Below are 27,599 nucleotides of genomic sequence, written 5' to 3'. Positions count from 1 at the left end.
GACACATTGATTGCCTCCTACATGTGCCCTGACCTGGACTGGGATCAAACCTGCAACCAAGGTATGTGCCTTTGACCAGGAATTGAACAAACAGTGAGGACTGACCCTCTAACCATTGAGCTGCTGACTACCCCCCTTTTTTATTGTCTAAAAGTTTTACATTTGTCTTCTTTTTCTCCAATTGACCCCCCCCCCCCAGCCATTCCCAGGCAAGCCCCCACTGCCTCAGTGCCTGTGTCCATTGGATATGCTAATATGCATGCATATAAGTCCTTTGGTTGCTCTCTAACCCTCTCCCCATCCCCTACCATTTGTCTCTGGATCTATTCTTGTTCATCAAATTATGTTGATCATTATATTCCACATATGAGTGAGATCATGTGATATTTATCTTTCTCCACCTGGCTTATTTCGCTTAGCATAATGCTCTCCAGTTCCATCCATGCTGTTGCAAATGGTAAAAGTTCCTTCTTTTTTATAGCAGCATAGTATAGTAGATGTACCACAGTTTTTTAATCCACTCATCTGCTGATGGGCATGTAGGCTGTTTCCAAATCTTAGCTATTGTAAATTGTGCTGCTCTGAACATAGGGGTGCATATATCTTTTTTGATTGGTGTTTCCGGTTTCTTGGGATATAGTCCTATAAGTGGTATTACTAGGTCAAATGGGAATTCCATTTTTAACTTTTTGAGGAAACTCCATACTGTCTTCCACAGTGGCTGCACCAGTCTGCATTCCCACCAGCAGTGAAGAAGGGTTCCTTTTTCTCCACATCCTCCCCAACACTTGTCATTTGTTGATTGGTTGATGATAGCCATTCTGACAGGTGTGAGGTGGTACCTCATTGTTGTTTTGATTTGCATCTCTTGGATGATTAGTGACTTTGAGCATGTTTTCATATATCTCTTGGCTTTCTGAATGCCCTCTTTTGAAAAATGTCTATATTTAGATCCTTTGCCCATTTTTTTGATTGGATCATTTATCTTCCTTTTGTTAAGTTGTATGAGTTCTCTGTAAATATTGGAGATTAAACCCTTATTGGAGATAACATTGGCAAATATATTCTCCCATTTGTTGTTTTGTTGATGGTTCTTTTGCTGTGCAGAAGCTTTTTATTTGATGTAGTTCCATTTGTTTATTTTCTCTTTAGTCTCCATTGCCCTAGGAGCTGTGTCTGTAAAGATATTGCTACAACATACGTCTGCTATTTTGCTGCCTATGGAGTGTTGTAGGATTTTTATGGTTTCCATTCTTACATTTAAGTCCTTTAGCCATTTTGAGTTTGTTGTTGTGTATGGTGTAAGTTGGTGATCTAGTTTCATTTTTTTGCATGTATCTGACCAAATTTCCCAGCCCCATTTATTGAAGAGACTGTTTTGACTCCATTGTATGCTCTTGCCTCCTTTGTCAAATATTAATTGAGCATAATGGCTTGGGTCAGTTTCTGGGTTCTCTGTTCTGTTCCATTGGTCTATATGTCTGTTCTTGTGCTAGTACCAGGCAGTTTTGAGAATGGTGGCTTGGTAATATGGCTTGATATCTGGTATTGTGATCCCTCTAACTTGATTCTTCTTTCTCAGGATTGCTGTGGCTATTCGGTGTCTTTTTTTTATTCCAGATGAATTTTTGGAGAGTTTGTTTTAAATCTTTGAAATACGCAGTTGGTATTTTAATGGGGATTGCATTGAATCTATAGATTGCTTTAGATAGTATGGACATTTTAATGATGTTGATTCTACCAATCCATGAACATGGTATGTTCTTGCATTTGTTTATGTCTTCCTCTCTCTCTTTTTTCAGTGTCCTGTAGTTTTGCGAGTACAGGGCTTTTACGTCCTTAGTGAAGTTTATTTCCAAGTATCTTAATTTTTTTGGTGCAATGGTGAATGGGATTGTTTTATTATTATTATTATTTTTTTGCTTCTCTTTCTGTGAGTTCATTATTAGTGTATAAAAAGGCCATAGATTTCTGGGGGTTAATTTTGTATCCTGCTACATTGCCAAATTGATTTATTAGGTCCAGTAGTTTTTTGATGGAGTCTTTGAGGTTTTCTATGTATAGTATCACGTAATATGTGAGTAAGAACAGTTTTATTTCTTCTTTTCCAATTTGGATGTGTTTTATTTCCTCATCTTGTCTGATGGCTATGGCTAGCACTTCCAGTACTATATCAAACAGGAGTGGTGAAAGTGGGCATCCCTGTCTTGTTCCCGTTCTTAGGGGAAATGAGTTTATTAGCTTTTGTCCATTGAGTATGATTTTGGCTGTAGGTTTGTCATATAAGGCTTTTATTATGTTGAGGTATTATCCCTCTATTCCCACTTTGCTGAGAGTTTTTATCAAGAAAGGGTGTTAGAATTTTGTCAAATGCTTTTTCTGCATTGATTTATATGATTATTTGATTTTTGTCTCTCAGTTTGTTTATGTGAAGTATCACATTTATTGATTTGCAGATATTGTACCATCATTGCATCCCCGGAATAAATCCCACTTGGTCATGATGTATGATCTTTCTAATGTAATGCTGAATCTGATTTGCTAGAATTTTGTTGAGGATTTTAGCATCTATGTTCATCAAGGTTATTGGCCTGTAGTTCTCTTTTTTTGTGGTGTCTTTATCTGGTTTTGGGATTAGGGTAATATTGGCTTCATAGAAAGAGCTTGGAAGTGTGCCTTTCTCTTAAATTTTTTGGAATAGTCTGAGGAGGATAGGTTTTAGTTCTTTTTTGAATGCTTGGTAGAACTCCCCTGTAAAGCTGTCTGGACCAGGGCTTTTGTTTGCTAGAAGATTTTTTTACCACTGCTTCAATTTTTTGGTATTTATCAGCCTGTTCAGGTTTTTTATTCTTCTTGATTGAGTTTTGGGAGCTTGTATTTTTCTAAGAATATGTCCATTTCATCTAGGTTTTCTGATTTGTTGGAATAGAGTTGTTCATAGTATTTTTTCATAATCGTTTGTGAAACAATTATTACATAATCGTGGGAATGGTTGTTACTTAGCCACTTTCATTTCTGATTTTGTTTATTTGGGTCCTCTCTCTTTGCTGCTTTGGTGAGCCTGGCTAGAGGTTCATCAATCTTGTTTGTCCTTTCAAAGAACCAACTCTTGGTTTTGTTGATCTTATATATTGTTCTTTTGGTTTCTATGTCATTTCTCTCTGCTCTCATCTTTATTATTTCCTTCCTTCTGCTTATGTTGGGCTTTTCTTGTTGCTCTCTTTTTAACTCTTTGAGTTGTAGGGTTAGATAATTTATTACCATCTTTTCATGTTTTTTGAGATAGGCCTGCAGAGCTATGAACTTCCCTCTCAAGACTGCTTTCACTGTGTCCCCTAGATTTTGGATTGTTGTGTTTTCATTGTCATTTGTTGCTATGATGCTTTTTATTTCTTCTTTGATCTCTTTGGTAACCCAATCATTGTTTAATAGCATGCTATTTAGCCTCCAGGTGTTTGATTTTTGTTTTTATTGTAGTTGATTTCTAGTTTTATGCCATTGTGATCTGAGAAGATGCTTGATATGATTTCTGTCTTCTTATATTTGAAGAGACTTTGCATGGTCTATCTTTGAAAATGACCCATGTGCACTTGAGAAGTATATATATTCTTTGGCTTTGGGGTGGAATATTCTGAAGATGCCAATTAATTCCACATGATCTAGTGTGTCATTTAGGATTGATGTTTCTTTGCTGATTTTTTTGTTTAGAGGATTTGACCAGTGGTGTTAGTGGGGTAATCAAGTTCACTACTATGACTGTATTGCTGTCAGTCTCTCCCTTGATATCCTCCAGAAGTTTTTTTTATGTATTTGGGTGCTCCTGTATTGGGTGCATATATGTTTACCAGAGTTATATCTTCTTGTTGGATTACTCCCTTTAGTATTATGAAGTGGCCTTCCTTATCTCTTGTTATGGCCTTCACTTTAAGATCTAATTTGTCAGATATAAGTATTGCTACCCCAGCTTTTTTTTCATTTCCATTCTCCTGAAAAATCTTTTTCCATTCCTTCACCATTAGTCTGTGTGAGTCCTTTGTTCTAAGGTGGGTTTCCTGTATACAGTAGATATATGGGTCATGTTTTCTTATCCACTTAGCTACCCTGTGTCTTATTTTTTACTTACTAGTTTTTGCTTTCACTTGACCTCTTATGTTAGTCAAATTTTAAAGGGTTTCCTTTTCATTATGGCATTCTTAGATTTGAAAGGGTAATCTAGGTTTCTTTTGCTCTGAATTATGACCTTGACTATAAGGTGCATTGGGTGATCTTTTACCCTGAAACAAGATCTAATTATTTCTTGTTTTTATCATTATGTGTGAGGCACAGGTAACATATGGTTGAAAAATGTAATTTAGATTTTAAAGTCCTTGGCGCTATCTTAAAAATGAAAACTACCTAATAAAAATTGTCACTTAACAAATAGACCCTTTCTCCCCAAGTAAGTTGTAATTTTCCTACAACTCAGATTTGGGTAACATTTGACTACCAATTTAAGATACAGAGTGAATCACAAAAGGACATTTCATTTAAAATGGATGTATATACTGTTAGGTTTAGATTGAAATTTAGTTTCCATTAAGGCTTACTGAAAAATGATTTTGATTCTGTCTTTAGACTTTACTTTGTTTAAAAGTTGTTTCAAGGATACTATATCCCTTACTGTTTAAAATTGCCAATTTAGTTAATCTCTTTTTTGAAGCTGACATTATCAATTAATGCTAATGGTAGTAACTGTTTCAGAGTTCAAGTCAGATATGTTCCAGGGTAGGTCTATTACCATGTGAGTTTGACATCATAAGGAAAAGACAAAGCTGATAAGTCATGTCTGTGACCTAAAGTGGCAGTTCTTAGTTGTCATTTTTTAAACCATTTGCATTCTTAAAGTGCCATTCACTCCTGATGGCACAGATTGTCATAGCACCCAGAAACCAGAGCTTCAGAGTCAGCCAGGTGTTGTCACTCAGATAAGGAAATCACACACAACTGCAGCTGAATTCTTAAAATTATAGAATAAAATACTTTGAGATATGTCATAAATACTACGCGTCATTTGAGGCAGACTTTTCATTCTACAGATTAGAAATGGAAACCTTGAGAAGCTGGTGATTCTGTTCATATGTAGGTGATGCTCTTTGGGTGAAAAAGTGGAATGCAATATTTTATCAAAAACATAATTTCGTTGCTCTTTTTGGTGTGCTCTTTGTGCAGGTGTGGTTCCTGATGGCACCTATGAGGTGTGTTCCCGGACTACAGGACAGGCAGCTGCTGGTAGGTTCACATTTGGAATTACTTTTACTACATGTGTCAGGGAGAATCCTGCCTTTATCTATATGTACTTTCAGCCTTTATATTAATGTGAGAGTATCTTTTAACTAAACTTACTCTGGTCAAGGGGATACTTTGGAGAAAGAGGGAGCAGAAAACCCTGGGAAACCAGATAGGAGGTAATTACAGAAGGAATTAGCTGTCTTAACTAAGATGATAGCCTGTGTAAATTTTTATTATTTTGCTTGGTATAAATTAGAGTAAGCTAAAGGGAGATATCTGTAGAAGGGCTCTTAACTGTTGAGAGGGTGGGAGCTGTTGAGGTCAGTACATTTCTTTCCCTCCTTACTGTCCCTCTTGTCCTCCCCAAACCTAGCCTCAGGGCTCATCCTGAGTAATTGTCCTAGAGAGCAGCAAGGCGATGGGCCCCACTGACAGAGGACTGACAGGTCAGGACATTTCCAGAGTAACGTTAGAAGGAAAGGTGATGACTGAGGTTAACATACATGTGGAGAGAAAGGTCACACTAAAGTCTTTGTTAGGGCTATTGTTTATAAGTGTCAACAAGCCACTCAAGCTAACTTAACCCAAAGGGGGGACCAATAGCAGGATATTTTCAGACCACAGTTAAACTTGGGACTGGCTGTCTGGGTGAAGAGAAGGAGCCAGATCAGTTGAGGGACGCTGGGAACAAGGTCCATGTCAGTAGGACTCCAGCTCTCGTCTTCATCACGTCTTCTCCACATCTTCTCCACGGGTGCTTTGTTTTCTCACTGAGGACCCTTTTGACGTGGCGGGAAGCAAGGCTGCCAGCAGCTCAGGAGCCGGGGCCCTCATCAACAGGGAAGGACCGATCTCACTAATCTGGGGGAGGGTTCTTATTTTTCCAACACTGCCCCTCACCCAGTCTAATCATCTAATTAATATTGGCTAGTGAGGGAGGGCCATGCCTGTTCTTACTGTAGCGTGTGAAGGGACTGAAGTGAGGGGGAATCCACAGTCCCCAGGAGCAGGTGCTGCACCGAGGAGACATGTGCACACTGGACAGTTGGGGACTCGGTGCCATGGGCCGTGTTTTGACGGACATTGGTGTTCCATAGGCCATCATCCACTTTATTCCTGAAATATTTAAGTAGCTACACTCAAGACTACCCAGAAATGCCACTTCTGTATTCCCACAGAGAGCAGTAGTGCTGGGACCTGGACACTGAATGTGCTGTGGAAAATGTGTGGCATTGATGTGCATATGGACCCGAACATTGGCAAAAGGCTGAACGCTCTGGGCAACACTCTGACCACACTGACTGGGGAGGAGGTCATAGATGACATGGCTGATCTGACCTCCATGAACATCGGTGACCTGTCAGACGAGGACGAAGTGGACACTATGTCTCCCACTGTCCACACTGTACGTACACTCACTGCAGGACGTTTCCCAACTGGCTCTTACCATGAGATGGGCTATTACTAACTCAGTGTTACTTATTATATTGTGATTTCTAATTGTGCAGGAAGGAAGGGACTGGTGGTTCCTGTGTCTACATTTCATAACATTGTTTTTAATGTCATAATATTGTCTTTTGATTCCTTGTTCCATAATAATGTCTGTCAACCAACTTGTGCCTTAACCAACAGATGACATACTAACTCTGAAAGTGCAACGGATCCATAGGGACAGAATGTAAATCAGTGGTTTCTTCAAGCTGGGAGCCTCTGGGGGCTCCTGAGGGGACTGGGAGAGGCTGCTGATGGTTACAAGGTTCCATTTTGGGGGGTAGTGAAAATATTCTGATAGATTGTGGTGATGAGCATAACTTTGTAAATATATTAAATACCACTGAATTGTACAATTGAAATAGGTGTAATTTATGCATGTAAATTATAGCTAAATAAAGATGTTAAAAAAATGAAGCTCAAAAGCAAAGTATATACATGCACACAAAATATATATAATTAGAAATATGCATTTCCATCTCTACTGTACATTTTATAGTATCAAATTATTTGATAGTTAAAACGAAAGTCTCTGCTTTCATTTTGGTATTGATTAAAATATTTTTAAACTATCTTTTAACCATTGTATCATGAAATACTTTTGTTTTTAGAAAGACATTTTTTTAAAAAATTGATGTTACTGTTTATTGTTTAGAGTTCAGATGGAAGTTCAGTAAGTGGAGATGGCCACAAGCTCACCTTTGGGCAGCGACTTGTAAACCACCTGCTAGGCCTGACGCCCCCACACCAGCGCTATTCTGTTCCTGCAGAGTATTTGTGTGAGCCAGAGCTGGGGGGCTCCCCACAGTCAGGCCAGGCCCATTTGAAAGTGTGCAGAGCTCACTCATGGGGAAATGTAGGTGGTAACTAAATAGATTTCTGTGAAAACGAAGGGATACCAATCACTGGAGAATTCCAATCATCATACTTAATGTAGATGCCTTTGATTTTTGCATGCTTCTTTGATTTGTGTCATTTTTGTGATAGTGTAGATTTGCTGTGTGACCACTGGGTGATACTAACATTTGTGCTTTGATTTTTTCAGGAAGCTGTAGAATATCGAAGACAAGGAGCATCTTGTAGCCAGCCAGGAGATCTGAGAGGCAGAAAAATGATGAAGCGAATAGTGGATATCAGAGAGCTGAATGAACAAGCCAAAGTCATAGACGATCTTAAGTATGTACCATGCTTTTTCACTTAATACAGTCCTCCCTAATGATAGAATCATCAAATTTTAAATGTGGGGAGAGATTGTGTGGACCAATACAACTCTTTTAGTTTATAAATGAGATGAGCAAGGCCAGGGAAGTGTGGCAGTTTGCCTGAGATCCTGCATCCATTAGTGATCAAGTTAGGCCTGAAAACCTTGTCTGGTGCTCGTCACGGGTCCTCATTTCTGAGCAGTTTATGACTGACTTCATATCACACATATGTATCTCTACATGTACATGTACACTTACACGTATCTTCACATGCCTATATAAATATATGCATTAGTATTTCAGAAATTCACATTTTTGAAAGGGGAAACAAATTGAGCATTTGACATGTTATCTCAGTTTAATCTCCACTGCATTTCTTGAGGTTAGATGGCATTATCTAAACTTTCTAGTTGAGAAAGCAGGCTAGGGGGAGATAAGAATTAGAATTTGAACTTGTGTGGTCGTTTTGCCTGCCTACACTAGTGTTTCTCTAGGACTGAGGTGGGTGTGGGGTAAGTCAAGAGCAGGGAGTACATGTAGTAATTTATTTTCTGTAGCTGTGGCCTGCTGGATGGTACTAATACTTCCTCTATGAGACTTTTCTTCTTGGAAAACTTGGAAATTTTTGTTTTCCCAGAGGTGATATTCATGCCTCATCTTTTCTAATCTTTGTACACCTGTAGCTATGTTGTTGTTTTTTTGTATTGAAGGACTTTACACAAATATATGCATTTTTGTACAGTGAAAGGTATTACCTAAGAACTTGTATGCCAGTTAGTTATAATACAGTGATTCACATTTTCCTGTTGACTCACATTATAGTTTGAGTTTTGTTCTCGGGGGGGAAAATGACTTGAAGCAAATACATACTTCCTCCCCTAAAATCTTACTTGAGGCTTAAATTATAGGTAGAATTTTACATACAGGCATTCTTCTGCAGAGTGGATCCACAGCTTTTGTAAGATGGTCAAAGAAACTCTTGATACAGAAATGAGTAAGACCATTTCCTAACACATCAGATGAACTTTGTTATAGTTTGCCTGGTATGAGTGTTAACTTCATGGGGGATTTTGGCTTGTTCATACATAATCTTTGATATGCTGAAAAGTGAAAGAATGAAAAAGGAGCACGTGAAAATCATCTTACTTTGTAACTTCTTTACATTCATTGCCATATTTGTTTTGCATCCAGAAAATTAGGTGCAAGTGAAGGAACCATAAACCAAGAAATTCAACGTTACCAACAATTAGAATCTGTTGCTGTGAATGACATTCGAAGAGATGTTCGTAAAAAGTTACGGAGGTCCAGTATGCGAGTGAGTCAGAATTTACCAAGAATTTTATTAAAGTAGACATTTTCTTTTTAATTTAGGAAACTTTCTGATGAGACTTTTGTTGTTCTCTTTCTTCCTCCATTGCTGGTTTGTACACCTCCCAACTACTCTGTAGCAGGCACTGTTTATAGCACTTTATGTTTAACAACCCATTAAATCCTTACAACCACCCTAGGAGGAGCTTGGTAGCATTTTCCCCATTTTAAAGATGAGGAAACTGAGATAGAGAGAGGTCAAGTAATTGACCAAGGTTATACACCAGCGATCCCCATGGAGCAAGAATCAAACCCAACAGTGGGACTCTGCAGTTTGTACCCTTAGTCACCATATTCTGTCTGCCTTTCTTGAAGTAAACTTTCTCTTTAATCTCCACTTCAAATGTGAAGTCTTTGAGATGGCCATTCTACCACATCTCATTCCCCACAGCTGACTTTATCATTTGCTTGTATAGTTGCCCTTATTAGAGTTTGAGTTGCTTAAAGAACAAGTTACTTATCTTTGAATCCACTACTTACATTTTCTGGGATTTAGTTCAATTGTTGAATAATTGAAACAAATGTATAGGTATGCTGTACACATATAATAGGAAATAATTCTAAAACTTATTCAAATGGAGGTAGGTTGCTTTGGGTCAAGTTGGTCTGGTTAATGGAAAATTTACTTCTTAAAAAAAGATAAATGGGTTCTTAACCATTTTTTTTTAAATGAATAGCAGAACCCTCCTTTTTTTTTTTTTTTTACCAGAATAAGGTTTTGGATGGCACCCCACTACATACAAAGAGATTAAATCAGAGTTGCTGGCTCAGAGGAAGGGGGAAAGGCACAAAGATCCATCATTTATTGGCTTGAACTTTGTTCCCTTGATCAACCCCAGGGTTCCAGGCAACCTAGTTTGAATACTGTTCTAAATTATTGATTTAAATTAAAGATAAAATCCAATTTGAGTTATATTCATCACTGGTTTCTGTGACTAATAAATGGGTAGTGATAATCTATAATGTATAATTCTGTATTTAAAATTTTTGCTGCTATGTACCTAATAATCATACAATATAATTAAAATAATGCTTGCGTAGTATTTATAAGGTAGCTTATACTTGTTAATTGAAAATAAATCTAGGTAGAGAGGATTAGGGAAATAAATGAAACGTGTGTGAACATCTGTCTCCCTTGGCATTTCCCCCTCACTTCCCAGCGAGTCCTCTTGCATTGCACATTGCTGTATAGGAATCCTTTTCATATTTAGCCCCCATCACTCATTGGGAGAAGAGGGATTTGGAGGCCAGGAGATTGTTCAAATCACCACTTTGTTTCCTTTGCCATAGTGCAGAATGGTCTCACAGGAGCCCTTGGGTGGTACTTGAGATGAATGGTGTTCTTTTCCTCTTTCCTTGTAATCCTCATTTCCTTTTTTTCTTTCCTTTTTAATTGTTTCCTTTCTTCTCACTCTGTTTCTGTACCCCTCACCCCCTCTCCCAATCGTTTTCTTTTTTCTCTCAGGCCATCTGGGGCTAATATTTCCTAGCTCTCCTAGTGGAAATGAGGACTGAAGTAGCTGCCTCATGCTCTGCTTTGATTCATCTACATTGTTAAGTGACATTTAAAGTCACTTGTCATTGACCTGGGGATACAGCTAACTGGTTTATAGTAGTTTATAGTCACCCTTTTTTCTCTCCCATTTCATTAGGCTGCTTCCCTGAAGGATAAGTGGGGGTTGGGTTACAAACCGAGTTACAACCGATCAAAGAGCATTTCGGCTTCTGGAAGACCACCTCTTAAGCGAATGGAAAGGACAAGGTAATGTCTATTCCAGCCAACAAACCAAGTAGTAACTTCTGACTCCTTTGCCAAGGTCCATTACTTATCTACTGTGTTCTAATTGTGGGAATTACAAAATTATGATAGCAAAACTGGACATAATTAGTCAAATACCAGTAATACTGGATACTGTCAAACTAAGAAGTTTATTTAAGGAATTTCCCTATCACATCTGTGCCACAACCGCGGTGTGCTTTCCAGGAATGAAGTCCATTGCTTTTTAGACAAGTATACGTGTAAACTTACAGACTACCCAAAGAAGTGAAAATGTGTCCATTAGTAGCTGCTGCTCTGAGTTTGTCATTTTAGAAAATGTTTGAGTTCATACACCTTTAGCATATGAAAGAATGGAAATTTTTACATATTGAAGAAAAATACTGTTTTACTAGTAAATGAGTACTATAAAGTACAAATTTTAAATTCTTTTCTATATGGTTTAGTTTTAGAAAATCTGTGTCAACAAAACATAGGCTTTTTTTTATGGGATGCTAATGGTTAAGAAATGCAATATCAAAAGTTGAATCCTTGGGTAAGGTAAATATTTAGAAATAGAACATAATGTTATTAATCAGACTTTTATAAAATCCAGTTTGGTTTTTTTTTAAACAGAATGTTAATGTTTTATAACTTTCTATTTCACTTACAGTTCTCGAGTAGGAGAGACTGAGGAGCTTCCGGAAATCCGTGTGGATGCAGCATCTCCTGGGCCCAGAGTAACCTTCAATATCCAAGACACAGTAAGAGAGGCATTCCTGGTTAGATACACAGTGCTGATAATTACAAAACTATAGTAACCAGACAGTTTAAAAATGCTGATTCCTACCTCTGACTGTTGAAGCGACTGTACATTACCAAACAGCAGGGCACTGCCCGGTGTAGTGTTTTGCATGTAGAATAAAGATCCCAGCTGCTTGCTCTTAGGTAGAAATGTTGAATAGTTTTTCTTTCAATTGCAAATCCGTACTAAACTAGGTCTTATACACAAATGTAAATGTGGAATGTTTATACTTTATGTATTTTATTATTTATATATTTAAGTGTATATATAGAGAGAAAGCAGAAACCAGAAATGAAAAAGTCAGCTTCAAAGTAATATTCTAATTTTATAGCATATTAAAAATGTTTTGTTTTTTGTATATTTGTTTACTTTTAAACCATTGTTTTTTATTTTGTGTGAGTTTTTATACATTTCTTATTATTTTAAGTTGAAAAAAACAGTATGGGGAAGCACACCGCAGTCCAGCCCTCCCGGGGAAGGGTATTTTCAGGTACTTCTTAAGAACAACATAAATTCTGCTTTAAATGAATTAACCACCTGAAAATCTGCTTTCAAAATTCCTACCTCTCATTCCATACTAAACTCAGACCTCAGAAATATTTTACTTAAAGGTTTAAGATTGTTTAAGTTAATAAGCTCTTGCATAAATATATTCTAGTTTTATACTTTATAGTTTAACATTAATTATTTAATTTTCAAAATTAAAAGGCTAAATCAACTTACCGAATCAACTCAAACAAATTGTAAACCAAAAAATGCAATTTTATTACAGTTATTTGCAAATCCCCAAGTGAATCTCCTTTCCCACATTCAACTACAAAATGAATATTTTCTTTAAAAAATATACTTAACTATTTCTAACTAAAATCAAATTTATCTCAGAAAAACAAATTAATCAATGAATGTTACTTCTTTTGAGTCATTGGTATAAAAAATGTATACAAACAATCTAGAAAATTATTCTTATGCTCAAAACAGTATGGAAAATGTATGACGTAGGCATAATTTATGAGTCAAATTAACATTTTTATGAGCCAGATATTTTACCTAAATATGTCATAAAAGTAAAATTGAATTTAAAAAATATGCCTACATACCAGTTATATGAACCTTTGTTTAGAAATTTCCATCAAATTACTTTAAAAAACTGGCACTTAGCCCACATATATGTTGTTTCCCTTTCCTGACCTTTTATACTAGAGTCTCAATATATATCCCATAGTTCCACTGAATTTAGTTAAACTGAATTTTGTTTTAGAACCACTGGATTGTAATACAGTGAGCTTGGTAAACATGTCCTTTTTCTAAAAATGATCTTGGAAATAAATCATTTACAGTGAATTGAATGGAATCTACTAATTAACTTGATATTTTTTCCTGCCCAATATTTTAACCCTTTGCACTCGCTTGCTTTTTTCTCGATTCCTTTATTCTAATGCTAACCGTGTCGAGTCACACTCGACATCTGAGTGCAAAAGGTTAAAATGGATATAATTGACATATGACATATTAGCTGTAGGTATACAGTCTAATGATTTAATATATGTGTATATTGGGAAATGATTGAGTCTTAAATACATTAATATTTGAATTGATTCAAGTCCTATTTTTAAATAGCAGTGTATGCTGTTTATAAAAAACTAGAGGCCTGATGCACAAAATTCATGCAAGGGGCTTGGCCCTTGCAGCCTTGGTGGCTTGCCTTGGCCCTTGCAGCCCTGGCTTTGTCCGGAAGTACGTCTGGAAGGTCGTTCGGCTATCCGGTCTAATTGGCATACTATGCTTTTATTATTATAGATAGTATATACAATTATAAATTACAAAATAGATCATTAGACATGGTTAAATAGAAAATAAATATAAAACAAAGGGATATTTATCCATACAAATTTTTAACTATAGTTTTAAAAATTTTAACCTTTTGCACTCGGATGTCAAGATTAAAATTACTCTTGGAATGTATCAATAATTTGAAATATTAAAAAATCCAAATAAATAAGTTTGTATGAAAAGAAACTCCAGTTTTTTATTCTACTGCCGCGCTTTGTAAAATCTGGGGTATTTAAAAAATTAAATCCCAAGTAGAATAAAGGAATCGAGAAAAAAGCAAGCGAGTGCAAAGGGTTGAAGTATTTTCTGATAAAATCGGAATTTACATATTTACTCAATAACATGTATATAGTTAAAAGTGAACAAAAGCTGAATTCTGCAAATGCTTAGAATTGTGAAATAGGTAATTTGAATTTCACTAGGTATCTAATATAGTAGCAGCAATAAATTGCTCATCTTGCACATGACACTTGATAGAGGCTTATCAATTCTCAAAGGGTAGTCAAGCAACTCTCCAAGTTGGGAATCGAAGTAGGCCATAGGAGGTTTTGCTGTTTCTTTGACCTACATAAATGCAATGGCCACAGAATGCAGTCTTCAGTTAGTGACAGGGTATCTAGTCACCCTAATATATAATAGCAATCTTAAGTTTAACTGATTAATGCATTTATTTCTGAAGCTATTTGTTTTTGTCAACCATTTGGGTCTCATTTGTACAGGACGCACCCAGCAAAATTCCCTTCAAGGGATTTAACTACATGAGGACGCATCTTTGCCATCTCTACTGCCCTCTTGCCCTCTGATTATGGCTGATCATTGCTTCTTGCCCTCTGATTATGGCTGATCATTGCTTCATTGTCTCCACAGCATGTTTAACTTTCGCTTCATACTAATTAATATGATGATATACATTTATCTGAGTGAAGTTTCACTCTGGTGTTTAATATGTCAGTGGTGTGACTTTCTGTGGTTTGATCTTCCGCTTCCTTCCTTGCTGCACCATGTCATAAGATCATAAATCTGACCTTTCTTTCCATTCAGCGTGAGGAAATTTGACTCTGAGACTATTTTTAAATACTTAAACATATGTCTTTTTCTTCTTTAATCAAGAAGAGATTCGTAATGTGAACCTGATTCATGTTTCCTTCTTTTACGATTAGTTTCCAGAGGAGACAGAACTGGACCTTTTGTCAGTCGCCATCGATGGTCCCAACCATTACTCATCTGCCAGCGAAGGGTCTCATTCCGTGTTCAGTTCTCCCAAAACTCCAGGTGTTACTTTCCAATCTGAAGACAGCCGACGGGATGACAGTTTGTCTTCCTCGAGCGAAGATTCCGAGAAGGATGAAAAGGACGAAGAGCATGAGAAGGAAAGGTTTTATATTTACAGGAAACCCTCGTGAGTAGCCTTTTTGTGTTAAGATCCTTGGGTAGCATTTCTGAATTTAGGACCGAGCTTAAAGCATTATATATAACTGTTTACTTTCACAGAAAAACATTGATGTGCCTAATGGAGTCAGACTAAGAGACATGGCCATGGTTTACTAATGTAATTTAGCTCTACATGGCATTTTTTCTTTTCCTATACTTCTGCCTTCTGATAAAATCAGAGATTTGCAAAATTCCATCTCCTCCCAAATGTAGAGTGTGATGCACTCACTCATATTCTGCCTCCTCCACACCAGTGATCATGTCTGTGCCTTTGGAACCTAGCACACGACCGGGCACATAGTAATAGCTCTCAGAACATAATTGTTGAATAAAATGTGACTCTGATGCACTTAAGAAAAAACTTCAGTTAGTATGAGCTAGTTGAGTATTTTGTGTGAATTTATAAACTACCAGTATAATTTATATGCAGACTGTTGTTCACATTGCATTTGAAGAGTAATTTGTTAAAAACTCTTCCCACTTCACTGCAGTGTGATGACCAGTTGTTCTTTCTGCAGACATACGTCTCGTAAAAAAGCCACAGGCTTTGCTGCTGTTCACCAACTGTTCACAGAGCGCTGGCCCACAGCTCCTGTCAACCGGAGCCTCAATGGCACAGCTACTGAGAGAAATATCGACTTTGAACTTGATATACGGGTTGAAATTGATAGTGGAAAATGTGTGCTTCACCCAACCACCCTCCTACAAGAACATGATGATATAAGCTTGAGGAGGTAAGAAACTGGTCAGACGAGGGTACATGTAATTTCATTTGTTAGAAATACTATTTATCCCATATAATAAAAGCCCAGCAACCGAACGGCAGAACGACTGGTTGAACAGTCGCTATGACATGCACTGACCACCAGGGGGCAGCCGCTCAATGCAGGAGCTGCCCCCTGGTGGTCAGTGAGCTCCCACAACGGAAGCATTGCTCGGCTGACCAGGATGAGCGGCTGCAGGAGGCCCACAGCTTGCACAGCTGACCAGAATGAGCAGTGCTCCCACAGTGGGCCGAACCCCGCAGGCCATGCCTCCCACCTGTGTATGAATCCCGTGCACCGAGCCTCTTGTATAGTATAAACAAACTCCACCCCCCACATCCCAAAATGCAGATTGAAAGAGATTAAATCAAAGATTTAATCAAACTTAAAATGTTTGAGTGGTTATTTGTATAGTATACTATTTCTTTTCTTTTTTTTAAAATATATTTTATTGATTTTTTACAGAGAGGAAGAGAGAGGGATAGAGAGTCAGAAACATCGATGAGAGAGAAACATCGATCAGCCGCCTCCTGCACACCCCCCACTGGGGATGTGCCCGCAACCAAGGCACATGCCCTTGACCGGAATCGAACCCGGGACCCTTGAGTCCGCAGGCCGACGCTCTGTCCACTGAGCCAAACCGGTTTCGGCAGTATACTATTTCTTTAGTCAAGTGTATAATATTATTTGGCAACTAGATATGGATGTCTGATTTAGACTTTAGAAAATTCTTTAGTTAAAATAGTTGTATCTTTGAAATTCTCCTTTAAACAAGTTTGAATTTCTTGGTTGGTCTCTGTCCTTGTATTGGGCATGCTTGTACTTTCGAGAGCAGTGCAGTACTCAGGAATGTTTGGTTATTGAGAGTTTTGATGAAGTCATAAAGATGTAAGAAAGACTGGATTAGTTGCAAGAAGGGCCTCTGTGTGCTGGGATGCTGTCCAGGGTATAACTGTAGCTTTACCTTAGTGTCCGTTGATGAGTAAATGGTGCTGTAAACAGACTTGATGTTAGATTATTTTTCTTCGAATTTTTGTTTTGCTTTTATTCCTAATCTAACCGAGAATTATAAGAAGATAATAATGATTGTGTGGGTGGGTGGGTGGGTGGGAAGGTAGATAGCACCAGAGGGTGGATGCTGACAGTCCTTGAAGCTGGGAGAAGGATGGTGGATTCATTACACCATCTGTTTACTTTTCTTATGTTTGAAATGTTCCATAATAAGAGGTCTTTAAATGGTCTGTTTGTCTAAGGAGGCTTTTATAAAATTACAAGATACAAAGTTCTTACGAAGGTAGTAGTGATGATAAAAGGTAACTATTTATTTATTTTGGGTTGAACCACAATAACTTGCTGGTATTCACTGGTTTTACCTCTGTAAAGGACAATTTCATTTGTTTCAACCTACTGTGTTCATGTGACAGTCACAACTTTAGGTGAGAGTAAAGGTAATGGTGCTGTGTATTAGGGATCATAGAGCAGAAACATCACTGTGCAAGGCATTAGCTGCTGTAGCTGGAGTCACTGAGCAGCTTTACTTTCTCAGCTTCATTAATGAGGGATGATATTCCATTTACTGTATAAATAACTGTTTGATTTTAAACAAAAGGAAAGGAGAGAAATGTCATTTTTTAAAAAAAGATAAACGTTTTTTTGTTTATAGAAGTTATGATAGAAGTTCCAGGAGTTTAGATCAAGATTCTCCTTCAAAAAAGAAGTTTCAAACTAATTATGCTTCTACCACCCATTTAATGACTGGCAAGAAAGTCCCATCATCGCTGCAGACAAAGCCGAGTGACTTGGAAACCACAGTCTTTTACATCCCTGGAGTCGATGTAAAGGTACAAACCTCGTGTCTAGGATGTGGGATGAGGTTATTAGTACCTGTGTTTATTTTCTATCAGACATGCACTTCCTTCACCAGTTATATGAAGCTGAGCTTTTCCAAGGTTTTTCACTAGCCTAGGAACATCGGAAGTGGAGGCTGTCACTTCCTTTAGACAGATTTCCCCACAAAAGTTGGGCAGAAAGAAGTTAATTTTATTTTCCATACATTGATATTCATAACATGTTTGCTAAGCCTTGCCTCGTGCAACTTTATTAAACATCTATTTTTTAGATTCTAGAATCGCAGAATCCTAGAATGTTAAGCTAGAAATAACTTAAAATATTATCTGGGGTGGACTCCTTAGTTTTGAAAATGTAAGAAAGCTAAAAACATGTCAGGGTCACAGAGCTAACTTGTAAACACGGGACCTGGGTCTTCTGACTCCTGGGCGCATGTTCATTCTACACATTTTCCTGCATTTCTTGGTTTTTCTCATCTGCATAATTTTAACTTTGAAAGTTTTTTTTTTTCTTCCCAATACAGTTGCATTACAACTCCAAGACGCTAAAGACTGAATCACCTAATGCCTCCAGAGGGTCTTCCCTGCCAAGAACACTCTCTAAAGAGTCCAAGCTGTATGGTATGAAAGATAGTGCTGCCTCTCCTCCTCCTTTACCTTGCACTATCCAGAGCAAGACTAACACCTTACTTCCTCCCCAGCCCCCACCTATTCCCTCAGGTATTGAAGGAAAATTAACTCGACTTTTACTTTTTTTCATAGCTTAATGTTTAGTTGTTACCTACTTGCTCTATTGAGACTTTCAAATTCACATGTTTAAGAAAAGAGGAAATAGACTTAATAATGATTGTACAAAATTCATAGATGGAATTGTAAGCCAACTACTTTGGGCTGTTTTTCAAATTGTTATTACCTTAAAATATCCATTGTTAAAATAAACTTAATATACCAAATACTTGATTCTTTTAGATCTATGCATATTTAGAAAAAGTTGTATGTAGGTCCAGTTTGGGAGCTGATGTTCTGGATGTAAACATCAGACTTACACAAGATTGAGTATACTGGGCTTGACCACATTATTATCTATTATTGTGTAACACATTACCCAAACTTGGTGGCTTCTAATCTCAAACATGGTTTCTGTGGATCACAGATTCAGTTTGGCCTGGTGGATCTTTACAAAGTTGCTGTAAAGATGTTGGCAAGGGCTATGTCATCGGAATGCTTGGCTGGGTCTTGGGCATCTGCTTCCGTAATGTCCCACTGCACATGGTAGGCACACTGCGCCTTAGTGCTCCACCATGGGTCTCCCCGCTGGGCTCCTGGTGTGTTCTCCTGGCAAGGAAGCTGGTGTCCTTCGAAAGCAGTGATCCCAAAGAGAACATGGCTGAAGCATCTCCATCTCTTATGGCTTAGCCTTAGAAGTCACGTATCCTTCCTGCCACAATGTCTATTGATCCTGCAGCTCAGCTCTGCTTAGTGAGGGAGGAAACCACACAGGGGCGTGAGTACCAGGGGGCCAGGACCGTTGGAAGCTATTCTGGAATCTGGGTATCAGACCATGAGAATACCACCTTTCCAGAATAGAATTTCCAAAATGGGGAATGTCAGGTTGGATAGTAATTATTTGAAACAGTTTCATTTGGGAGATGGAACTTGATATATAAATCTTTTACAGTAGCTAGTAATCATGATAATAATGCAGTCATTTTCTACCATTTTCAGTTGACAAGGCACACCTATGTCCACTATGTGCAGGAGAGAGATGATTATTCCCATTTGATAAATAAGGGAAGTTAAGGCTTACAGAAGTTGAATTTCTTTCCTAGGTTTACAAAACTATTTATGTTGGAGTTGGAAACCTAAGCCAGAGTTAGCGAAGTCTGAGATAGCTGTTACACTCATTCTACTGATGTGGAAATAGTTAGTTAGGTAGAAGGAAGGAGATGGCAGCCCATGTAGGGAAGCATTGTAAATACGTGCAAGCTGAGGACAGCAAGAACATAGGGAAGCCTGAAAATAATGACTTTTTCTTCACTTGCCACAAAATATTGTCTGTCAGAGTTCTCTGTATCTCCTTTAGTGGACAAAATAATGCTAATGAGAAATTCAGCAAAGTATAAACTTGAAAAGCTGAACCAAAATTTGTAAGCTAGAGCAAGTAGGAATAACTTGTGTTACCTACATCATTAGACATCTTTGTATTCCAACATTAATATATCATTCCTATCAACCTACTCTCTTTATTACATTCTTGTGCAGTTTTGTGTATAAGGTGCTTCACCTGATTAAAAACAGTCATATAATCCTAATGTCTCACAAAATTATCATATTGTTTTATTAAACTTATCTCACATTTGTCAATATTCTAGCCAAAGGAAAAGGAAGTGGAGGAATCAAAACAGCCAAGTTATATGCCTGGGTAGCACTTCAGTCACTGCCAGAGGAAATGGTGATCAGTCCCTGCCTGTTAGACTTTCTGGAAAAGGCTCTGGAAACTATCCCAATCACACCAATTGAGAGGAATTACACAAGTGAGTATCCTCCCTAGGGATTTACTTTTCCATCATATATGCTTTGGTGTCCTAGTACTTAGAAGGATTTCATAATGGCATTATATGTTATTATGTAATATATTCAATGATAATATAAAAGAATTATAGAATTGAGAAAGAGTGAGAAATCCTCTAGTCCTTATTTACAAGTAAAGAAACTAAGGCCTGGTGAGGTTGTAGGATTTTCCAACTATCATAGCCAGTTCATGACAAAATCATATCTTTGTGCCCTAAGGTGTCTTTTAGCCTGGAAAATCCTTGGGGCAAAGGTGTAATTGCTATTTCTTTGGGGTGTTTGGTGTAGCAGCAGGGGTGGGGGTGGGGTTTCAGGGTTTAGGGGGATGAGCGAGAGGTTTGATTGGGGAAAAAAGTGTGGTATGATGGGCCCCAGAAGCAAACGTTGCTGTGTGTTCATAACCCTGAGCTTAGTACTGTCCCTTGTCCTAATGATGAAACTTAAAATAAACTATTTTAACAGCTATAAGCTCCCAAGATGAAGACATGGGGCATTTTGAGATTCCAGACCCTATGGAAGAGTCAACAACATCGTTAGTGTCATCCTCCACATCTGCTTACTCTTCCTTCCCAGTGGACGTCGTGGTCTACGTCCGTGTGCAGGTGGGATGCTTCACTTATTCTTGTTGCAGAGAAAAATGCATTTCTTACGCTTATTTCCCTTTCCCAACATTATTTCCCTTTCAAGTTTTCTTCTCCTTGGGCTCCCAGATCTTTGTATGTATTTTGGCTGACAGGTTGCTGGAACCTTGGGGAAGTATATGTACAGTTTTATGTGTGTTTACTTTTCTGCTGAGGAAGGTTTTCAAAATGTAGATCTCATACTTTTGTGGCAAAAATAAAAAAAAATTAAAACCTTTTTTTAGCATTATATGCCTTTTTTTAGTATGGCATCTGTGCTACTTGCTATTATGGTCCTTTGGGGGCAGATATAAAGGTAATTGAGGTATAAAGTCACAGTAATGCCTTTGTTAGATTTCTGCTAAGAGTTATGTAATTTTTATTTAACATTTTATTTTAAAATGCAGTCCTGTCAATAAGCCTTTGGGAGTGTATGTTAGAATCTGATTGAGTCCATTTAGTAAGACGATTGAAAACTACTTGCACCTAAACTTGAGGATTTAGTTTATCCTCAATTAAAATCTAATGATCAATTTCAAGAATAAATGAACTGCTAGTGGTCCTCTGTTCAGACCATTTTCTACAGCAACAATCTGGCCAAAAGAGCCCCCTCTGGTGTTTTGCCCTAGTTGTTTTCAAAATCTGATGAAAACGTGTAATGAGGTGAGGGCTTGAGAGCTTATGAAACTTATTCATGTAAGTCTTTTTAAATTTTAGTATAAAGGAAATTACTTCCTGTACTTGATTATGAACAAGTATAATGTGAATATAAACATCTTTAATGGTCTGAATTATCAAATATCTAAATATTTATCACTCATATATAGCTCTTCAAATACTTAGATTTTTAAAAAATGATACCATTTTGTTAATGTCTCATGTCTTCTTACAAAAGCTAGTACAATGAACACAAAATTCTTTTCTGTGTCAGTAAATTTGGTATACGTGGATCAAAATGGAAATGTAATTTTTAGAATCCAATGTGAAATTGTTTCATCTAGAACTTTTTTTATTTTTGTCTTTCTGCACTTTAGCCCTCACAGATCAAGTTCAGCTGTTTACCAGTATCAAGAGTAGAATGCATGCTGAAGTTGCCATCCCTGGACCTGGTGTTCTCTTCAAACCGGGGAGAACTGGAGACTTTAGGGACCACGTGTCCTCCCGAGACTTTGTCCCCTGGAGGTAATGCCACTCAGAGTGGAGCAAAGGCCTCTGCAGGCAAGACGGGAACCCCAGGTAAGGAAACCTTTTATCCACCAGTGTAGAGCCACGTACTATTTTTTGTTTAATTTATCTTTATTGTTGAAGATAAATGTCCCCTTTGTTTGTCTGTTTTTTTCCCATTGACCCCTTACATCCCGCACCCGCCCCTCCCAGGCCTTCACCACTCCACTATCTGTGTTCATGGACTATGCATATATGCATATTAGTTCCCCGGTTAATCACTCCTCACCCACTTCCCACCCCTGCCTTCCCTCTGAAATTCATCTGTCTGTTCCATGCTTCTGTGTTTCTGGATCTATTTTGTTCATCAGTTTATCTTGTCCATTAGATTCCACATATGAGTGAGATCATTTGATACTTACCTTTTTCTGTCTTATTTCACTTAGCATAGTACTCTCCAGGTCCATCCATGCTGTTACAAATAGTAAGAGTTCTTTCTTTTTTACAGCTGCGTAGTAAGTATTCCATTGTAAAGATACCACAGCTTTTTTTATCCACTCATCTGCTGATGGGCACTTGGGCTGTTTCCAACTTTTAGCTATTGTAAATTGCAACTCTATGAACGTAGGGGTGCATATAGTTTTTCTGATTGGTGTTTCTGGTTTCTTAGTATGTATTCCTAGAAGTGGGATCCCTGGGTCAAATGGAAGTTCCATTTTTAATTTTTTGAGGAAATTCCATACTGTTTTCCACAGTGGCTGCACAGTTTTCATTAGCAGTGTGCTATAGTTCCCTTTTCTCCACATCCTTGCCAACACTGGTTGCTTGTTGATGGTAGTCATTCTGACAGGTGTGAGGTGATACCTCAATGTATTTGCATCTCTCCGATGATCAGTGACTTTGAGCATTTTTTCATGTATTTTGGCCTTCTATATGTTCACTTTGGAGAAGTGTCTATTTAGGTCCTTTGCTTGTTTTTAAATTGGATTGTTTGTTTTCCTTTTGTTAAGTTGTATGAGTTCCTTATATAATTTGGAAATTAACCCTTTATGGGATGTATCATTGGGAAATATGTTCTCCCATGCAGTGGGCTCTCCTTTCATTTTGTTGATCGTTTCTTTTGCTGTGCCAAAGCTTTTTATTTTGATGTAGTCTGTTGGTTTATTTTCTCCTTAGTTTCCTTTGCTCGGGGAGATGTACCTGTAAACATATTGCTACAAGAGATGTCTAAGATTTTGCTGCCTATGGTTTGTTTCTTCTAAGATTTTTATGGTTTCAGGCTTTCATTTAAGTCATTTATCCATTTTGAGTTTATTCTTGTGTATGGTGCACATTGGTGGTCGAGTTGAATTTATTTTTGCATGTACCTGTCCAATTTTCCCAACACTATTTATTGAAGAGACTGTCTTGACTTCATTGTATGCTCTTGCCTCCTTTGTCAAATATTAATTGAGTGTCATGGCTTGGGTCAATTTTTGGGTTCTCTCTTCTGTTCCATTGATCTATATGCCTATTCTTGTGCCAGTACCAGGCTATTTTGAGTACAGTGGCTTTGTAGTATAACTTGATATCTGGTATTGTGATACCTCCAATTTTGTTCTTCTTTCTCAAGATTGCTATGGCTATTCAGGGTCTTTTTTGGTTCCATATAAATTTTTGGAGTGTTTGTTCTAGATCTGTGAAATATGCTATTGGTATTTTAATAGGGATTGCACTGAATTTATAGATTGCTTTGGGTAGTATGGACATTTTAATGATGTTGATTCTATCAATCCAGGGATATAGAAGGAATATTCTTTTGTTTATATCTTCCTGTATCTCTCTTTTATTTTAGTGTCTGTAGGTTTCTGAGTACAGGTCTTTTACCTTCTTGGTTAAGCTTGTTTCTAAGTATCTTAAGTTTTTTTTTGTTGCAATGGAATTGTTTTCTTCATTTCTCTTTCTGAGAGTTAATTATTGGTGTATAAAAATGCCAGTGATTTCTGAATGTTAATTTTGTATCCTGCTACATTGCTGAATTCATTTATTAAATCTAGCATTTTTTTATGGAGTCTTTAGGGTTTTCTGCGAATAATGACAGTTTTATTTCCTCCTTCCAATTTGGATGCCTTTTATTTTTTCTTCTTGTCTGATTGCTGTGGCTAGGACTTCCAGTACTATGTTGAATAAGAGTGGTGAAAGTGGACATCCCTGTCTTATTCCTGTTCTTAGAGGAAATCGTTTTAGTTTTTGCCCATTGAGTATGATTTTGGTTGTAGGTGTAGGTTTGTCATATATGGCCTTTATTATGTTGAGGTATGATCCCTCTACTCTCAGTTTGCTGAGAGTTTTTATCAATAAAGGGTGTTGGATTTTGTTGAATGCTTTTTCTGTATCAATTAATATGATAATGATTTTTGTCTTCCAAACTGTTTATGTAATGTATCACATTTATTGATTTGCAAATATTGTACCTAATATTGTAGCCTAGCATCCCTGAAATAAATCCTCCTTGGTCATTGTGTATGATCTTTCTAATGTACTGCTGCATCTGATTTGCTAATGTTTTCTTGAGGATTTTAGCATCTATGGTCATCAGGGAGTCTATCTGGTTTTGGAATTAGGGTAATGCTGGACTCATAAAAAGAGTTTGGAAGTATTTGAATTTTTTTGAAATAGTTTGAGGAGGATCAGTGTTAATTCTTCTTTGAATGTTTGGTAAAATTCCCCCGTGAAGCCATCCAGACCAGGGCTTTTCTTTGCTGGGAATTTTTTTTATTACTGCTTCAATTTCATCAGTAGTTATCAGCCTATTCAGGTTTTCTGATTCTTCCTCACTGAGTTTTGGAAGATTGTATTTTTCTAGAAATATTTCCATTTTGTCCAGGTTGTCCTGTTTGTTTTTTTATTTTATTTTTTTTACAATCCTTTGTATTTCTGTGGGGTCAGTTGTTATTGCACCTCTTTTATTTCTGATTTTATTTGGGTCCTCTCTCTTTGTTTCTTGAGTCTGGCTAGAGGTTCATCAATCTTGTTTATCTTTTCAGAGCTAGCCCTTGGTTTTATTGATCTTTTGTATTGTTTTTTTAAGTCTCTATGTCATTTGTTTCTGCTCTAATCTTTATTATTTCCTTCTAATTACTCTGGGCGTTTCTTATTGTTCTCTTTCTAATTCTTTAAGTTGTAGAGTTAGGTGACTTATTAAAAGGTTTTCTTGTTTTTTGAGGTAGGCCTGTAATGCTAAGACCTTCCCTCTCAGGACTGCTTTCACTGTGTCCCATAGATTTTGGGTTGTTGTGTGTTCATTTTCATTTGTTTCCAGGATATTTCCTGTGTCTTCCTTGATCTCTTTGGTAACACATTCATCTATCCTACATAATAAAAGGGTAATATGCAAATTAACCATCACTCTGCTACGCCCACAATTGGGCCAGCGGGAGGCGCGGGGGGCAGGACTTGGGGTGGCCGGGGTGGCCGATTTGGCCGGCTGGAGGAGCGGGGACCGAATGGGGCTGGCGTGAGGCACGGGGGGCGGGGACCTGCTGATGCGATCGGCTGCCGCGCCGCTGAGCGGGGACCGAATGGGGCCGGTGGGATGCTGAGCTCGCGTCGCCAGCAGCATGGCTGTGCTGCGGCACAGAAGGGGCCTCTGGGGCAGCGAGCCCACGTCCCCACCCCGGCCGGCCGTGCAGCAGGAGTGAACGGGCCTGTGGGGCCCGGAGCTCAGCATCCACACGGCAGGGGAGGAACCAGAAAAATGGATCTTTCCAGTTCCTGATGCTGACAGCCCTATGGGTGCTGGGGTCCTCCACCTGCAGCCCCCAGTCGCAGACTGGAAGCCCCCTGCCAGCAGTCCAGACGGGACCAGTGTTGCGCCGCGGTGGTGGATGTCAGCGGGCATGCTACAGACATCAAATCACTGCCACCGAGGCCACCCCCCACACACACTTGCAAGTAGTATGGTCCAAGGGGGTGACTCCTAAGGCAAGGCTCCCATGGCAACTGATGCTCACCATGCCAGGTGAGGAAGCCAGACCTGAAAGCCCAAGCCCCCGAGTTCCCGAACTGCAGGGGGTCGTGGGCCAGGGCCTTGAGGAGGCCCCAGGACAAGCATCTTCCCAGAGGAGGGGAGGAACCTCTGGCTAGAGGCCGGGGTGAGGGATGCTGGCATCTTTGCAGGCCAAGACAGAGCTGAGGGACAAACTCCCCGCCCCGCACCCCCGTGCATGAATTTCGTGCACTGGGCCTCTAGTATATATATAAAAGCCTCAGCGACCAAATGACTGAACAACAGGTTGACTGGTTGCTATGACGTGCACTGACCACCAGGGGGCAGATGCTCAATGCAGGAGCTGCTCCCTGGTGGTCAGTGTGCTCCCACAGGGGGAGCACCACTCAGCTGACCCATGGGTGCCAGGCTCACGGCTGCCAAGTGCAGCTATGGCAGTGCTAGCCTCTCCCACCTCCATGGCAGCACTAACGAGCAGTGGCGGCAGGCGCAGCAGGACTGGGATGAGTGGGAGTGGTGTGGCGCCTGGCCCGGATTTGGTGTCCTCCCCGGCCACCTGCCACTTTGGGAACTACTGCATCCCTCGGGGGATGTTGGACTGCCAGTATCAGTCCATCCCTGCAGGCTGTGGGGATCTGGTCAAAACCAGCAGTCCAACATCCCCCAAGGGGTCCTGGATTGCGAGAGGGCGCAGGCCAGGCTGAGGGACCCCACCGGTGCACGAATCTGTGCCTCTAGTTGTTTAATAACATGCTATTTAGGAGCCAAATACTATTTAATTTCATATTCAGATGGCCTCCCATTGTTTATATTTAAAGCATAGTGATCAGCCTGTCCACACATGGTAAGTTTTGCCACTGACACTTAGTTCTCTGAGAGAGCTTTACTTTTTGCATTTTTTTTTTTGCATATGTGTAATGGTTCTTTTTTTAAATTACAGTTTATATTCAATATTATTTTGTATTTCAGGTATACAGCATAGTGATCATACAGTTACATATGTTACAAAGTGTTCACCCGATATTTCAAGTACACACCTGGCACCATACTGAGCTATTACAATATTATCGACTGTTTTCCCTATGCTATACTTTATATCCCTGTGACTATTCTGTAACTACCAGTTTGTACTTCTGAATCCCTTCACCTTTCTCACCCAGCCCCAATCACCCTCCCTTCTGACAGTTGTCAGTCTGATCTCTGTATCCTATGTGTCTGTTTCTGGTTTATTTTTTGGTTTATTCTCTTCTTTAGATTCCACCTGTGAGATCATGTGGTATTTGTCTTTCTCTGAATGACTTAATTCACTGTACATAATACCCTCTAGGTCCATCCATGCTAGTTGGAAAAGGTGTAACTTTCTGCATTTGCTCTGTTTGCACTCTTTCCTACTGGAATGATTGGACTTGTGAACAGTGTGTCCAGTTCCCCCCTTTGCTTAAACCCTTGCTATTTTGTGCATCTTCCTTGGCCTGTTTCAGTGGCACAAAGGAG

General features: G+C 38.6%; 1 protein-coding gene across 1 annotated transcript in view; it reads left to right on the top strand.

Annotated features, from left to right (window-relative positions):
• BLTP1 (bridge-like lipid transfer protein family member 1) overlaps positions 1-27,599 on the top strand; it is a 179,832-nt gene that overhangs the window by 133,581 nt on the left and 18,652 nt on the right. Inside the window, exons 60-73 of the mRNA XM_054717761.1 lie at positions 5,209-5,268; positions 6,447-6,673; positions 7,805-7,935; positions 9,153-9,276; positions 10,982-11,091; positions 11,759-11,849; positions 12,318-12,380; positions 14,881-15,119; positions 15,670-15,885; positions 17,579-17,756; positions 18,287-18,383; positions 20,135-20,296; positions 20,796-20,935; positions 21,988-22,189. Of these exons, the coding sequence (XP_054573736.1) occupies positions 5,209-5,268; positions 6,447-6,673; positions 7,805-7,935; positions 9,153-9,276; positions 10,982-11,091; positions 11,759-11,849; positions 12,318-12,380; positions 14,881-15,119; positions 15,670-15,885; positions 17,579-17,756; positions 18,287-18,383; positions 20,135-20,296; positions 20,796-20,935; positions 21,988-22,189 (2,040 nt within the window). The remainder of the gene's footprint in view (positions 1-5,208; positions 5,269-6,446; positions 6,674-7,804; positions 7,936-9,152; positions 9,277-10,981; positions 11,092-11,758; positions 11,850-12,317; positions 12,381-14,880; positions 15,120-15,669; positions 15,886-17,578; positions 17,757-18,286; positions 18,384-20,134; positions 20,297-20,795; positions 20,936-21,987; positions 22,190-27,599) is intronic.

This window comes from Eptesicus fuscus, chromosome 6 (assembly GCF_027574615.1).
Source record: "Eptesicus fuscus isolate TK198812 chromosome 6, DD_ASM_mEF_20220401, whole genome shotgun sequence".
Lineage (NCBI taxonomy): Eukaryota > Metazoa > Chordata > Mammalia > Chiroptera > Vespertilionidae > Eptesicus > Eptesicus fuscus.
Note: the sequence above shows the minus strand (reverse complement) of the source record. Positions and strands in the feature narration are given on the sequence as shown.